Source organism: Xyrauchen texanus, chromosome 8 (genome assembly GCF_025860055.1).
Source record: "Xyrauchen texanus isolate HMW12.3.18 chromosome 8, RBS_HiC_50CHRs, whole genome shotgun sequence".
NCBI lineage: Eukaryota > Metazoa > Chordata > Actinopteri > Cypriniformes > Catostomidae > Xyrauchen > Xyrauchen texanus.
In genome coordinates, this window is record NC_068283.1 from 41225500 (window position 1) to 41238690 (window position 13191).

Consider the following 13191-nt stretch of genomic DNA (forward strand, 5'->3'; position numbering starts at 1 on the left):
AAACTATACTTCACACTAACAAATCTAAGAATCCCATTGTAAAATGCACAAATCATGTGTGCTCACCCTCTCTGGCGTGAAGTTTCGGGCAAGCATTGTGCGTTGGTGTGGGTCGAGGCCTTGGCAACCATTTAGGAACTCTGGCAAGAAGGAAGAGTAGAATGCTGTGAAATCCACCGCTGCCATGTTGTAGAGGGCCAGTGCGATGTCCTCCTGTAGGAGGTCGTGACCCTTGTGCAGGAGGACTTGCAGCAGAACGTTTAAGAAGTGGAAGAGCATTGAATTCCGAAACAGCTTCTGAAATAGACGCAGAATATCAGTGTCAACATTAGACAGGGAGCCAACCAGAGACAGGAGTCAAACTAGGTAAACAAGGATTTCTAGTTCCCAGCATGCTTTGCGTGGGACTCCATAAGGAGAGTAAATGTTGTGTTATTTTAAGTGTCTTTGAGCAAGATGAATATGAAGGTAGAGACTTGCTATTATTTAATGTTTTGGTACGTTGAGATTCAAAAGTAGTAGTTTGAGAGGTTACCATCAAGGTGAAGAGTGGAGCTTAAGCCTAGGTCGAGGACAGTTGCTTTATCCATTGAGGGATAACTATGCTTACCATAGCAACTACTTAGTAGTGCTTCCCACCAAACGGTTTAGCATGTTAACATTTCCTGTAACTAGCTAGCATTCACTAAGAGTTTCATTTGAGTTACTTTTGACATTACATTTTTTGTTGGAGTTACTTGATTCAGTTAGGTTCCCCTCTACTTGAAATTACATTAGATATATATATATATATATATATATACACACATACACATTTATATAAGCATTTAATTCTGTGTAATCAGCCAAAATGTAAAAGCTGCAATATCTAAATTATATATAAAACTATTTAATTCAGGACAAAGTGTTGCATATGAGTGTGTGCGTTACCCTGTGGTACAGCTTGTGTTTTGTGTTCAGGACCTCCAGATAACTCAAGTTCTGTTTGAAGATGTGAATATCTGGTTGCAAGAAAGACTGACCGAATGCCTGAAAGTCAAAGACAACAATAGTCAGACATAATGGTAGGACATTGTATGTATCAAGTATGACTGGGTAAAATGAAGTGGTCTACACTGGCTACACACACAAAAACACAAGGGCAATGTTCTGTGCAATTAGTAAACGAATCGCTTGATTGATGCAGTTCTCGCTTACTGAATTGCAGGTTATGGCAGACTCATAATGAACTGAGAACAGGTGTTATGTTTACTTTTTGAAAGCAATCTTAAATGCACATTTGTAAAGTTAGTGAAACCTAAAATCAGTCTAATGGTCGTTCCAGATTGGTTGTTCATATGGCAACTTACAAAACTCTGAAAGTGTCAGGTTTTATTTATATAAACTAAATAGTTTCAGCTTCAGGTCACGTCCACACTAATACGATTTCGTTTGAAAACGCAAATATTGTGCAGTAGATACCTGCATGGCAGTAGTAAACTGCTCTTGGTTCTCCATGGGTTCTTCACCCCTGGTTCTCTGCACACTGCTCAGCACAGAACTCTTAAAGAAGAACCTCCAGTTCTGATGAAGAATCTGAAAGAGCAGCTCAAACATCTCAGCTTTCACATCTGGACAGGAGCGCTACAAAACAGAGAAAAAGATGAGCAAATTAACACAAGTTCTGATCGAGACCTTTTATAGGACCTTAAAGGCTAAAGGTTGTTTCTAAAGAAACATCATTTCCTTTATTTTGCAACTATGCTGGGAAATCAACTTTTTCCAAATGACTCTGAAGTTGAGTGTCTTTTGGTCATATAGTGTACCTCTGCCAATATTGGGTAAACCTGATCCAAACACAGACTGAGGATGCTGGGTAACAGAGGCTTGAAGGTCTGACCAGGTTCCTGCACTACAACCTGAGACAATAACACACAAAGATGAACAGTGAATACAATATATTTAATAACCACAAACTCAAAGACAAAGTAAGTTCTTGTTTATTAACCTGAAGAATCTTGAGAAATTTCTGGACCACTTTGGAACCCGAGCTGCCCTCCTGTAAGATGCTCACCGCCAGCTGCTCCCTGAGGAACATGATGAAGATCAACCAGTTTAAAACACATTCAGATTTTTTTCCATGGCTGTCTAGTAAGTAAAGAGAGCTCGGAGAACAGGTGCCTCACACACCTGGTGAACATGCCGAGAAAGGTCTGGATGATCTGCTCTGTGAAGGCCACGCCCATCTGCACACGTAACGCTTGAAACAGCGTAAGAAAGAAACTCAGCATCTCATCCGTCACATCTGAGAGAGAGAGAATCCAATAAATCAGATTTACATCAGCAGGGAGAAAAAAAAAACACTATCTAAAATAAAAATGACCACAACTTCATTTTAAGCAGTACAGCACTGTCTCCAGAGATATTAGGGCCGAAACTGTGACTGTTTACCTGGCTGTTGGATGAATTGGGGAAACAGGGAGAGCGTGACCTGTACTGACTCCTGCAGACTGTGGTAACAGATCTGACGGGATTTGGTAGCTTCTCCTGATATACTGTCCACCAGATCCTTCAATACACACAGAGTCTGCTGGATCACTGCTTTACCTGAGAGACAGACAAGATACAAATGATTATTTACTAAATAAGACTTGTCTAATTTAGACTGTTATAGCCAGTCTTTCGACTCATTACCAAATACATAAAGCAAACCTGATTATTTTTAAGTGCAGGGACAACAAAGATTGTAACATGGCCTAACTGCATACATGGAGTAAACTCCACCAACAGGAAATATGCTGAAGTAGGCTATAACCAGAAGTTGCTCCGCATTAAAAAGTACTCCAATGTCCAAAGAACATTTTTCCAGCTCAAATAATGAAACTTTTCCCTGAAGAATTCATGCAAGTGCTTGAACAAAAATACGAGCTTCAAATGAATGCTTTAAAATCCCCCAGAATGCCTCACTCCACAGACCTCCAATTTAAGAGCATTGTTGTAAAGACAATTTAAAATGATCATGTTGGCTTGACGACGCCAGCATTTTGTTATTCTACAAACGCTGTTTAGGTTGTTTGTTTGTATTTTTTATCCCTAAATGTGGACCAAAATTTCAGGCTGTTCTGGAATATTGTGCCATATCTTTTCTAACTTTTCAGACTTAAGGTTTTCATACAAACAATGATCAAAATCTGGAGGGAAAAAACTAAACAAAAAAAACAGGTTTATATTAACTGAATATTCAAATGGGCAAACGGAATGCTCGTTAATTCCAGCTCAGATTGTCAAATATTCAAATGTAAACAAACCTAAAAAATGCCTTTGATCTGCTTTAAGTTGCCCACTCTCTCTCCTTCTCTCACTCTGTAGCTTAGCAGTTTGTCTTATGCGGAGTTTACGCTACATGATTTTAAGCCAGATTTTCGCTCGCTGACAGTTTTGTTGAGATCGCTGACAAAAGCCTGAAATCATGGGCAATTCGGAACTCGCTCCTATGAACGACGATGTTAAATATCTGGACCCGTCTGCGACTCCAAATCGTGCAGTGTGAAATATGTTTTGACTGAATACAACAGCAGCGTTGACCTACAGCCAATGAGAGAGCAAGAAACGGGGCACGGGAAGTTTCAGTGGGAGGAGTCCTGATGTACCTACAACAGAACATCAACTAGCATGACTCCGATCAAGAAACTCGAATTGGACCAAAGAAATAGAGGAAAAATTAGTGGAACATTGGCAGGAGCACCAGTGCCTATTTGATGTTTCCTCTGAACGGTCCCACAACCGGGTGGAGAAAGAGAAGAGATGAAGAGAAATCGCCAATTCTCTTGGACAGTCAGGTCAGCAAATAAGTAGATTTTTCAGTAGGAGATACTTTTTCATATTGTAACCAATAAAATATATGATTAAAAACATACACATCATATTCGGAAATGCATAACATATGATCATGCATTTTGTATCTCGTATCACTTCTTGCGTGTGTATATATATATATATATATACACATACACACTATATTTTAAACATTTTTAATAATTATCAGGAAGTCGTGAGCAGCTCGTAAGCCACTTGCCTCCGCTCATAATTCCTCTCCCATGATACGAGCCACAACCACACGAGCACCCATTATTTCCACACGATCCCTCTCGCAAGCTCACGCGACAGCCGAAAATCGCGCCATTAAACGTAAGATTTCACAACTAGCCAACATCAAAATTTGTCTTGACAAACTTTACCCATCTAGTTATTTTCTGTTGCAATCAAATAAATCCTAAATTGCATTTAACTCTTTAATATTCCATCCTTTTATTAATTTCAAAAAGTCTTCCTTTTCATGCTATGGTCAAAGCACACTTGGTGGGTGTTTAATGTAAGGCAAGTATCTAATAGTAATCTTCTGTTGTACTCACTGGTGGGGTGATGGTTGAGTGGGCGGGGCAGGAGGCGGTACTGCTGCGTAAGACTGCTGAGAAGTCGTGCATGATTGGTCGAGCGGCTCGGCCACTGTTGATCTGCTTCTGGTAGGCTCGGCCACGGCAACAGAAACATGTTGGACAGAGCCCGACACACAAGGATGTGAGCCTTAAAAAAACAAATCAAACATTACATCATAAACAAATATAGATTAACTAAGTACAAACTGTGCCAGCCAGTCCCACTTTTTAAAACCGGCTGAAAATAAACAAATCCACATGCACACCTCTTGAGGTAATCTGTGGTTATGATTCTCTGTGATCAGGTTGAAGATATTCTGCACCGCTGGCAATGACACCAGAAACACGGGCCGTACGGTGGTTGCCATGGAGACCAGGAGATGGCACGCAGATAACAGCAACTTCTCTGGAACCTGAAACAAATGCGCATAACCAGAAAGTTAGTGCCAGAGAATCATATTTCATTTGAAGTGCAGCTGATTATACAGAAAACGGATGAGTCTTAAAAATCTAGTGATGTTTGAGTTTACACAATGTACTTTAATATTTAACAAAAACTAACTTTCAGTGCCATATAACTGAAACTTCAGGAAAACTTAAAATGAGTGAAGAACATCACCTTGGCATTGATGAGAGGGGTCGTGGCGGCCATGCTCGACGTGATGAGATCCATAAATTGCGTTTGATCTTGTTGCCGCTGCACCTCCCCGCAGAACTGTGCCAGCCAATGAGAATACGCCTGCAGAGCGGCCAGTGACTGCGCATGGCTGAAACACAGACACATTTCACAAAGCACGGTTCATAGCAACATTTAGGTGAACTGACAGCCACAAATGCAGGGCATTAAACAGCATATGTGTTTTCTTACACGTCTATAAGGTCCGGTTTGAGCACAGAGGGAACAGCCATTTCTACATTGTAGAAGCTGATCTGAGATCCGTAACATGACACTTCCACCAGCCTGTGAGGACACAAGACAATGACCAACATGAGATATTTCAGTCAGTTGTTTACATGTAACCAAATGAAGCAATTGTCACCTCTTTGCATCAGCATTTAAAGGAGCAGTTCACCCATAATGAAAATTCGGTCATAATTTACTCACCCTCATGTCGTTCTGGCTTTGGCGTACATGCAAGAACTTGCATTGTTTACAGCTAAAAACATGCTATAAGCTTCTTATGAACACACAACAGATGTCAAGATCATACTGCTACAGTATACTTGGTTGTTGCTCACCTAAACCTATGGTACACCTTCAGAAGACTTGGAATATGAGGCACAAGCCACATAGACTACATTTATGATACTGTTGGGTCCTTTAAGTTTTAAAGTGATTCACTATCCACTGCCATTGTATTGAGAAGATACGCAGTCTGCAGTATACATATATATATTTATATATCCATCCATCCATCCATATTCAACCGCTTATCCGAAGTCGGGTCGCGGGGGCAGCTGCTCCAGCAGGGGCCCCAAACTTTCCTATCCCAAGCCACATTAACCAGCTCTGACTGGGGGACCCCGAGGCATTTCCAGGCCAGTGTGGAGATGTAATCTCTCCACCTAATCCTGGGTCTTCCCCGAGACATATATATATTTATATATATGGAAGACAAATATATGTAAAAGGTCATACCGGTATGGAACGACACAAGGGTGAGTAAATCATTTTTGAGTGAACTATTGTGTATATGCAACATGAAATTTGCATTCATTTGACCCTTTAGTGACCAGAGACTTAATTCCACCCCTTTTACCTCATCCATTTTTTTTGGAGTTATGCCCAAACCTCTCTAGTATTCCTCAATTTGAGCAAAATTGCAAAACAAAAACTTGATTACCAAAAGTGTGTAGGGTCATTGAGATATGTAATAGTGTCCCTTTTTTATGATTATTTATGACATATCTATATGAAATAATATCTACATATGATACAAGCCATTACTTATTCAAGGTGGGGCTTTAAAGTGATTGACTTGAGTTACATCTGACATTGCTATTTGACAAAGAAGCAACGTGGAAGTTAACTATAGCAAGTGTAACACGTGAACGGCATGATATGACTATTGTCATGTGGGTGTACTACTGAAATGATCCAAGTTGTGCCTATTTAATAGTCCGCCAATTGAAGCCTGATTTCTTAAAAAGAGCACACCTCTCCTCAACAAGCGTCATGGTTGTAGCATAAAGTTTAATTCGAAGCGTTAGGGGATTGTTCAAATCTCGAACCCTAATAGTGATGCTTGACATAGCCAACCCCACAAATAATGAGATCAGAGGAGTGAAAACATGGTGTAAAACGTGAGCAAATAATCTGAAATGGAGAAGACATTCAGTGTGGTCGTGAGGAGGCAGTATTGCTATTGAATGAGGAACTGACCTCTGCACGATGGCGAGAGCGTCGTTAAAGCGAGTCGTGAAAACGTCCCCTGTGAAAAACTCGGCCAGTCGCCCGACGGCCTGCAGCAGAGAGCTCAAGTCTCTGAGAGCGCAGTGCAGCTTTCTGCAGTCAGCTTCTGCCGTGATGTTCAGCCTGCGACCTACACACACACACACACACACACACACAGAAGTGCAAAACCACTCAACATCAGCTGACAGCAGCTCACTAGCCAGACTAGAACAAAACCACCACATAGAACATTAAATATCAGAGTGAACGCGACCATCCATGCAACTAAAAATTAAAACGAATGCACTTGAACTTCCTCCTTTACATATTTCAACTTGTCTGCAGTTGTACAGACTTACGCAAAGAAGTTGTGCATCTTCACTTACATGGGTTGACTATTCAAGTCTCTGGTTATGAAAACAAACACCCATGTCATGTCTGTTAGTGTTCCTGTTGCTCAACTGATTCTGGGTTATAAAAATGTTTACCTTAAATTCGAGAGTCTAACCAATGCTTAAGTGTAATGTCAACACCATGCAATTTAATATGACGTTTTGGGCTTTGATAGAAGGAAGTCAGGCAGCAAAAATAACTGGCTGCATAAAGGACAAGGAAACTGAGGAAAATATCACATGTCAAACAAATTCCCCTTCGTGCTTTGGTGAGTTAAAGGGACAGTTCACCCAAAAATGTAAATTCTCTCCTCATTTACTCACCCTCATGCCATCCCAGATGTGTGACTTTCTTTCCTCTGCAGAACACAAACAAAGATTTTTAGAAGAATATTTAAGCTCTGTATGTCCATACAATGCAAGTGAATGGTGGCAAGTACTTTGAAGCTAAAGTAATTCATAGAATTGGTGGTTTAATCCATTTATATCCAGTGTGGGTGAGAAACTACGGAGCCCCTAAAGGGTCAAGGTGTTGGGGAAAAATTTGTGGCGCCGGAAAAAAAATAAGCAAATGCTTTTGGAGTTCTCTCGCCAAACTTTGTGTTCTCTTGCATATGCATTCCCACATCTGGATGCTCTGCTGGCTATTGCTTTTATGAGAGATAAGTCGAGGTGCCGGTGCCTAGTTTTTGTGGAAAATTGTTAAGAGTGAGAAGATACAGTGACTCACTACATCACACATAAATCTGATATCTGGCATATGCAAAAAAAAACAAAAAAAAAACAAACATGCTTTTAATGCAGTTCAAAATGCAAGATTTAAAAATGCTACAAATGTATATTTGGTTTTATACATGTAGCATTTTCCCCCAAACTATAGTGGAATTTGATTATCATATATGCTCAAATATCAACTATTGTTTTATATGTACTGTGCGTACAGAACAAAAGTTTTAGGCACTTGTGAAAAATGTTGCAAAGAGAGGATGTCTTCAAAAATAAGGAAATGTATAGTTTTCATGTATCACTTAATGCCATACAAAGTCCAGTAAACATAATAAAGCTAAATCAGTATTCGGTGTGACCACCTTTGCCTTTAAAACAGCCCAAATTCTCCTAGATACACCTGGACACAGTTTGTCTTGGTTGTTGGCAGATAGGATGATACAAGCTTCTTGGAGAATTCGTCCCAGTTCTTCTATATATTCTCAATTACTTCTGTCTCTTTAATGTAATGTCAGACTGACCCGATGTTCAGTTGGGGTCTCTGTGGGGAACATGACATCTGTTGCAGGACTCCCTGTTCTTCTATTCTCTTTGCAAAAGTAATGTTTGTGAGTCTAACATTTATATTTCCTATTTACACACTAAAGCTGAAGATATAAATAACCATTGTGAAGCATCTCATGTGCCTAAGACTTTTACGCAGTACTGTATGTATATGTGGCATTTATCATGTGAATGTGTTATGAGGGAGACAATCATTCAACACATGTAGCAAACTGCATAAATGATGCCTCCACAGGGCACTCTGAAGGGAGAGCAATCATGGTGGCCATACAAAGATTTAAAAGTGAGTTCTGAATTGCAGTTATTTAAATCCCAAAACCTTCTTTTGGGCTTCACTCTTTCATTGCACTGGCTTTCTCTTCATGTTGAACTCGATAGCTGGAAAGTTTTGCGAGAGAACGCAAAAGTATTTGCTTACTTTTTTCCCTGACTCGACAAATTTGTTCCCCACCACCTTAGCCCTTTAGGGGCTCTGTAAGAAACGGATCAATATTTAAGTCCTTTTTTACTATAAATGTCCACTTTCACTTTTTATATACTTTTTGTTAGTTTTTTGGCAAATCACATTCTTTATGCATATCAGCACCTACTGGGCAGGGAGGAGATTTATTTATTATATATATATATATATATATATATATATATATATATATATATATATATATATATATATATATATATATATATATATATATAAAAGGACTAATATTGATCTGTTTCTCAACCACAATTATCATATCGCTTCTGAAGACATGGATTAAACTACTAGAGGTATTTGGATTAGTTTTATGCTGCCTTTATGTACTTTTTGGCACTTCAAAGTTTCGAACATCATTCACTTGCATTGTATGGACCGAAAGAACTTAAATATTCTTATAAAATCTTTGTGTTTAGCAGAAGAAAGAAAGTCACACACATCTGGAGTGGCATGAGGGTGAGTAAATGATGTGAGAATTATTTTTGGGTGAACTATCCCTTTAAGAATATAAATGTAATTAGGCTAATATATATATACCGTAATTTCCGGACTATTGAGCGCACCTGAATATAAGCCGCACCCACTGATTTTTAAAAAAAATATTATTTTGAACAAATAAGCCGCACCTGTCTATAAGCCGCAGGTGCCTACCGGTACATTGAAACAAATTAACTTTACACAGGCTTTAACGAAACACGGCTTGTAACAAAAATAAATAGGCTTTAACGAAACACGGTGTGGCAGCGGGGGCGTGGTCAAGCGCCCGTCCGGGAGAGAAAAGCGGTAAGCTTACATCTGAGCTAAATTATGTCTAATAATTTCAATAATTCGTGTCTAATTTCAGTAAACATGGGGAGAGCGGCATAAAAAGGCAGCAGCCACAGAGCTGAGAGAGTGACACACGTCAGTCTAGTGTTGGCGCATAGAAGAATTGAGAAACTTTATAAAATTGATTAAACATTGCTGTGGCCATTAAAAGCCTTACCTGGAACGTCAAGTGCCCTGCTGAAAACTGTCACACTGGTGCCCACGTGACAGTTTTCCCATGAAGGACACGTGAAGCAGGGCACTTGAAACACACGGCTTGTAATAAAACATTTGCAGTAAACAGTAGCCTACCAAGAAAGTAATTGGTCACTATCTTCCTCGTCCTGTGCACTGAAACCACTGAAGTCATCTCCTTCGGTGTCGGAGTTGAATAGCCTCAGAATAGCCTCAGATTTAGTTGTGTTTTTGCACCGAGTCAATTCCTCACGCTGCTGTTTCCAACGTCTCCCGTGCAGCAGCTCTATTTCCTTTTCCAACAGCCAGATCAATCGCCTTCAACTTGAAAGCAGCATCATATGTGTTTCTCCATGTCTTTGCCATGGTGAGGGTGACAAAATGACTACCGTAATCAGAATAATGGGAAGTTTGAGCGCGCTCGATTTAATCTAAACAGTAAACAAAAAAAGTTGTTCGGCAATTTCATTGGTCTAATGAAAGCTTCACGCCGCCAAAAAACTGAGCACGTCACAGAAAGTTTTTTTTTTTTTTTTTTATAAAATCTGAAAGCGGGAAAAATCCATATATTAGCCGCGTCATTGTATAAGCCGCGAGGTTCAAAGCGTCGGAAAAAAGTTGCGGCTTATAGTCCGGAAATTACGGTATATATATATATAAGATGCCGTTTCAAGTTAAAAGAACTTCGACGTTTAAAACCCGTCTTGAGACTCCTGCACTCCCATTTGTTGCTCTGCGTACAGCTTTTCTAAGTGTAACAATGCGTTCGGTTGAACGACCGGCTCTACAAATTACCTAAAAAGGTGATGAACGTCTGAATATTCAGATCACAATGAAGGGGAGAAAATGAAGACTCACTTGTTCCGGATCTCACAATGAACTGTTGAAGTCCAAGATAAATGTCTAGATCTTCCTGGAGAACTGGAAACTAAAATATAAACAGACAATCGTGCTCTAGTCACAATGTGAGGATTAAAGCAACATTTACATTTGTGGATTATGGCAAATGTTGTGTGCATTTCAATAAGTTGTTTTTCATATAATTAATCACACTAAATGAATGCGATAAAGGAGAGTGCCAATGTATTAGTTTGGACATGGTCTCAACCAACTGCATAGTGACTCTGGTCGGTCGCCAAAAAAATAATGCATTAAATATCATTAACAACATATTTATTACAGTTTACAATGTTAACAAATGGAACACACATGCACGCGTGCACACACACACTTTTTTTAAACACCATGCCAGACCTTCTATGGCCATTTTCATGGAAGAAAGTCATACTGGTTTGGAACAAAATGAGGGTTTTTTTATTTTTGGGAGAACGATCCCAAATGATTGGTTTGGATTTCAGAGAATGTGATTCATCTCATTTCAAAGTCTTCCCTCTATATTAAACACATTTTTGATATGCCAATAGAGTGTCAATTGTTCCCAGTACAGAGAGAAAACACATGCGTTCGCCCACACAAACACACCTACCAGAACAGAGAAGGTCTGAGATGGCAGCAGCTCCATCACCTTGGCAGCCACTTCCAAACTCTGACGCAGATACCGTTGCCATTCCGTCTGTCGCTATGGAAACAAGAGGGGATGTAGAGTTGCTATAAAACGTTCAGCCAAACAAAACTCACGCTCTAGCGAACACAAAACCATGAATGTTTGTTTGAGTCGTACATCATCATCAAGCGTCTCGTCGTCAAGTTCTTCTAGTTGACTCTGGTTTATCCTGAACTGAATCCGGTTAAGAACTTCCCGCAGAAGCAGAACTAGAGCATCTTTATACCTTTAAACACACACACACATCATCACTGCACTGAACAAAAAAAAAACAGTCAAACAATCAATACAGGAAACAAACAGAACAGCAATTGTTTGCTTATTTTCCTTTATTAGCACAAAGACATATGTATGCACCTGTTAATGACGCTATCTCTGTCAGCCAAACGGCTTCTGATCTTGGTGGTCAGATAGTCCAAGAATATACTCCAGATATCAAGACAGACCAGATAGCCCTCATGACTCGGCTGCAAGCAAATTAAATAGTTAGGTGATTAGGTGTACATAGTCATTTGCTGACCTCCTGCCCCGCCCCTTTTTGGATTATTCCATGTCAAAGCACCCAAATTTCTGAAAATAAGATTATTTTTATATAGAAAGTTCAATAAAAGTGATGATATCATCAATTAATATTCACAGAGTAATCCATTATTTTGTAGAGGTGGCTCAAAATTGACATTTTTGCCAGTGATTTGAGCAAAACTACTGGTCCAAAAAATAACATTAGAAAGTATTTTTGAGATGGGTAGGTCCATAATATGCCGACTGTGAGAGTCCCCCAAAGCTGGAGTGTCAATTACTCTACAAGTATTAAATGTATATTAATATCCTTTTAGATTCTGGTTCTCAACAAACTTTCCTTTTTGTATCTGCATTATTAAGACCATATTTGGTTAAATACCAAAGATATGGGACTTTCAATGTGGCTCCACTCCAAATGTCTGTCCCAAGGTATGACGCTAGTTTTTCTTGTCCAACAAAACAAAATGCCTGAAGTACTACTAATGTAGAAACTAGAAATGTAACTATTTTCAAGGTGAGAAACTTGTTTTTGCATAATATGTTAAAAAGGTAGAGTAATTAAAAACCCATTTCATGTTTTTTAACTTTATATTCAATAATAACTCTTTTTTTGCAAAGTCAACCCTGAGTCAGTTTTAAAGTGTTTGCAGAGTAAAATTAATTCTTAAAAGAATAAAACCGACGCAATCCAATAAAATAATAATTCCTTACATTTATATAGCACTTTTCTAGGCACTCAAAGCGCTTTACATAGCATAGGGGGACTCTCCTCAACCACCACCAGTGTGCAGCATCCACATGGATGATGTGACGGCAGCCATAGTGCACCAGTATGCTCACCACACACCAGCTACTGGTGGAGAGGAGAGAGTTATAGAGCCAATTAGTGGATGGGGATTATAAGGAGGCCATGATTGAGAAGGGCCTATGGGGAACATTTGGGATTTTTTAATGACCACAGAGAGTCAGGACCTCGGTTTAACGTCTCATCCGACAGACGGGGCCTTTTTACAGTATTATGTCCCCATCACTATACTGGGGCATTAGGACACACACAGACCACAGGTCTAGCACCCCCTGCTGGCCTCTTCCAGCAGCAACCTTAGTTCTCACCGGGAGGTCTCCCATCCAGG

The 13191-nt window shown here is 39.6% G+C and overlaps 1 protein-coding gene across 1 annotated transcript in view; it reads right to left on the bottom strand.

Annotated features, from left to right (window-relative positions):
• The window catches only part of LOC127648395 (exportin-6), a 38620-nt gene that overhangs the window by 2689 nt on the left and 22740 nt on the right, over window positions 1-13191 (bottom strand). Inside the window, exons 9-24 of the mRNA XM_052133060.1 lie at window positions 11894-12003; window positions 11654-11762; window positions 11459-11551; window positions 10831-10900; window positions 6799-6958; window positions 5284-5376; window positions 5035-5182; window positions 4682-4828; window positions 4392-4563; window positions 2431-2586; window positions 2170-2284; window positions 1988-2066; window positions 1806-1898; window positions 1462-1623; window positions 931-1029; window positions 67-297 (exon numbers count right to left, since the gene is read on the bottom strand). Of these exons, the coding sequence (XP_051989020.1) occupies window positions 67-297; window positions 931-1029; window positions 1462-1623; window positions 1806-1898; window positions 1988-2066; window positions 2170-2284; window positions 2431-2586; window positions 4392-4563; window positions 4682-4828; window positions 5035-5182; window positions 5284-5376; window positions 6799-6958; window positions 10831-10900; window positions 11459-11551; window positions 11654-11762; window positions 11894-12003 (2037 nt within the window). The remainder of the gene's footprint in view (window positions 1-66; window positions 298-930; window positions 1030-1461; window positions 1624-1805; window positions 1899-1987; window positions 2067-2169; window positions 2285-2430; window positions 2587-4391; window positions 4564-4681; window positions 4829-5034; window positions 5183-5283; window positions 5377-6798; window positions 6959-10830; window positions 10901-11458; window positions 11552-11653; window positions 11763-11893; window positions 12004-13191) is intronic.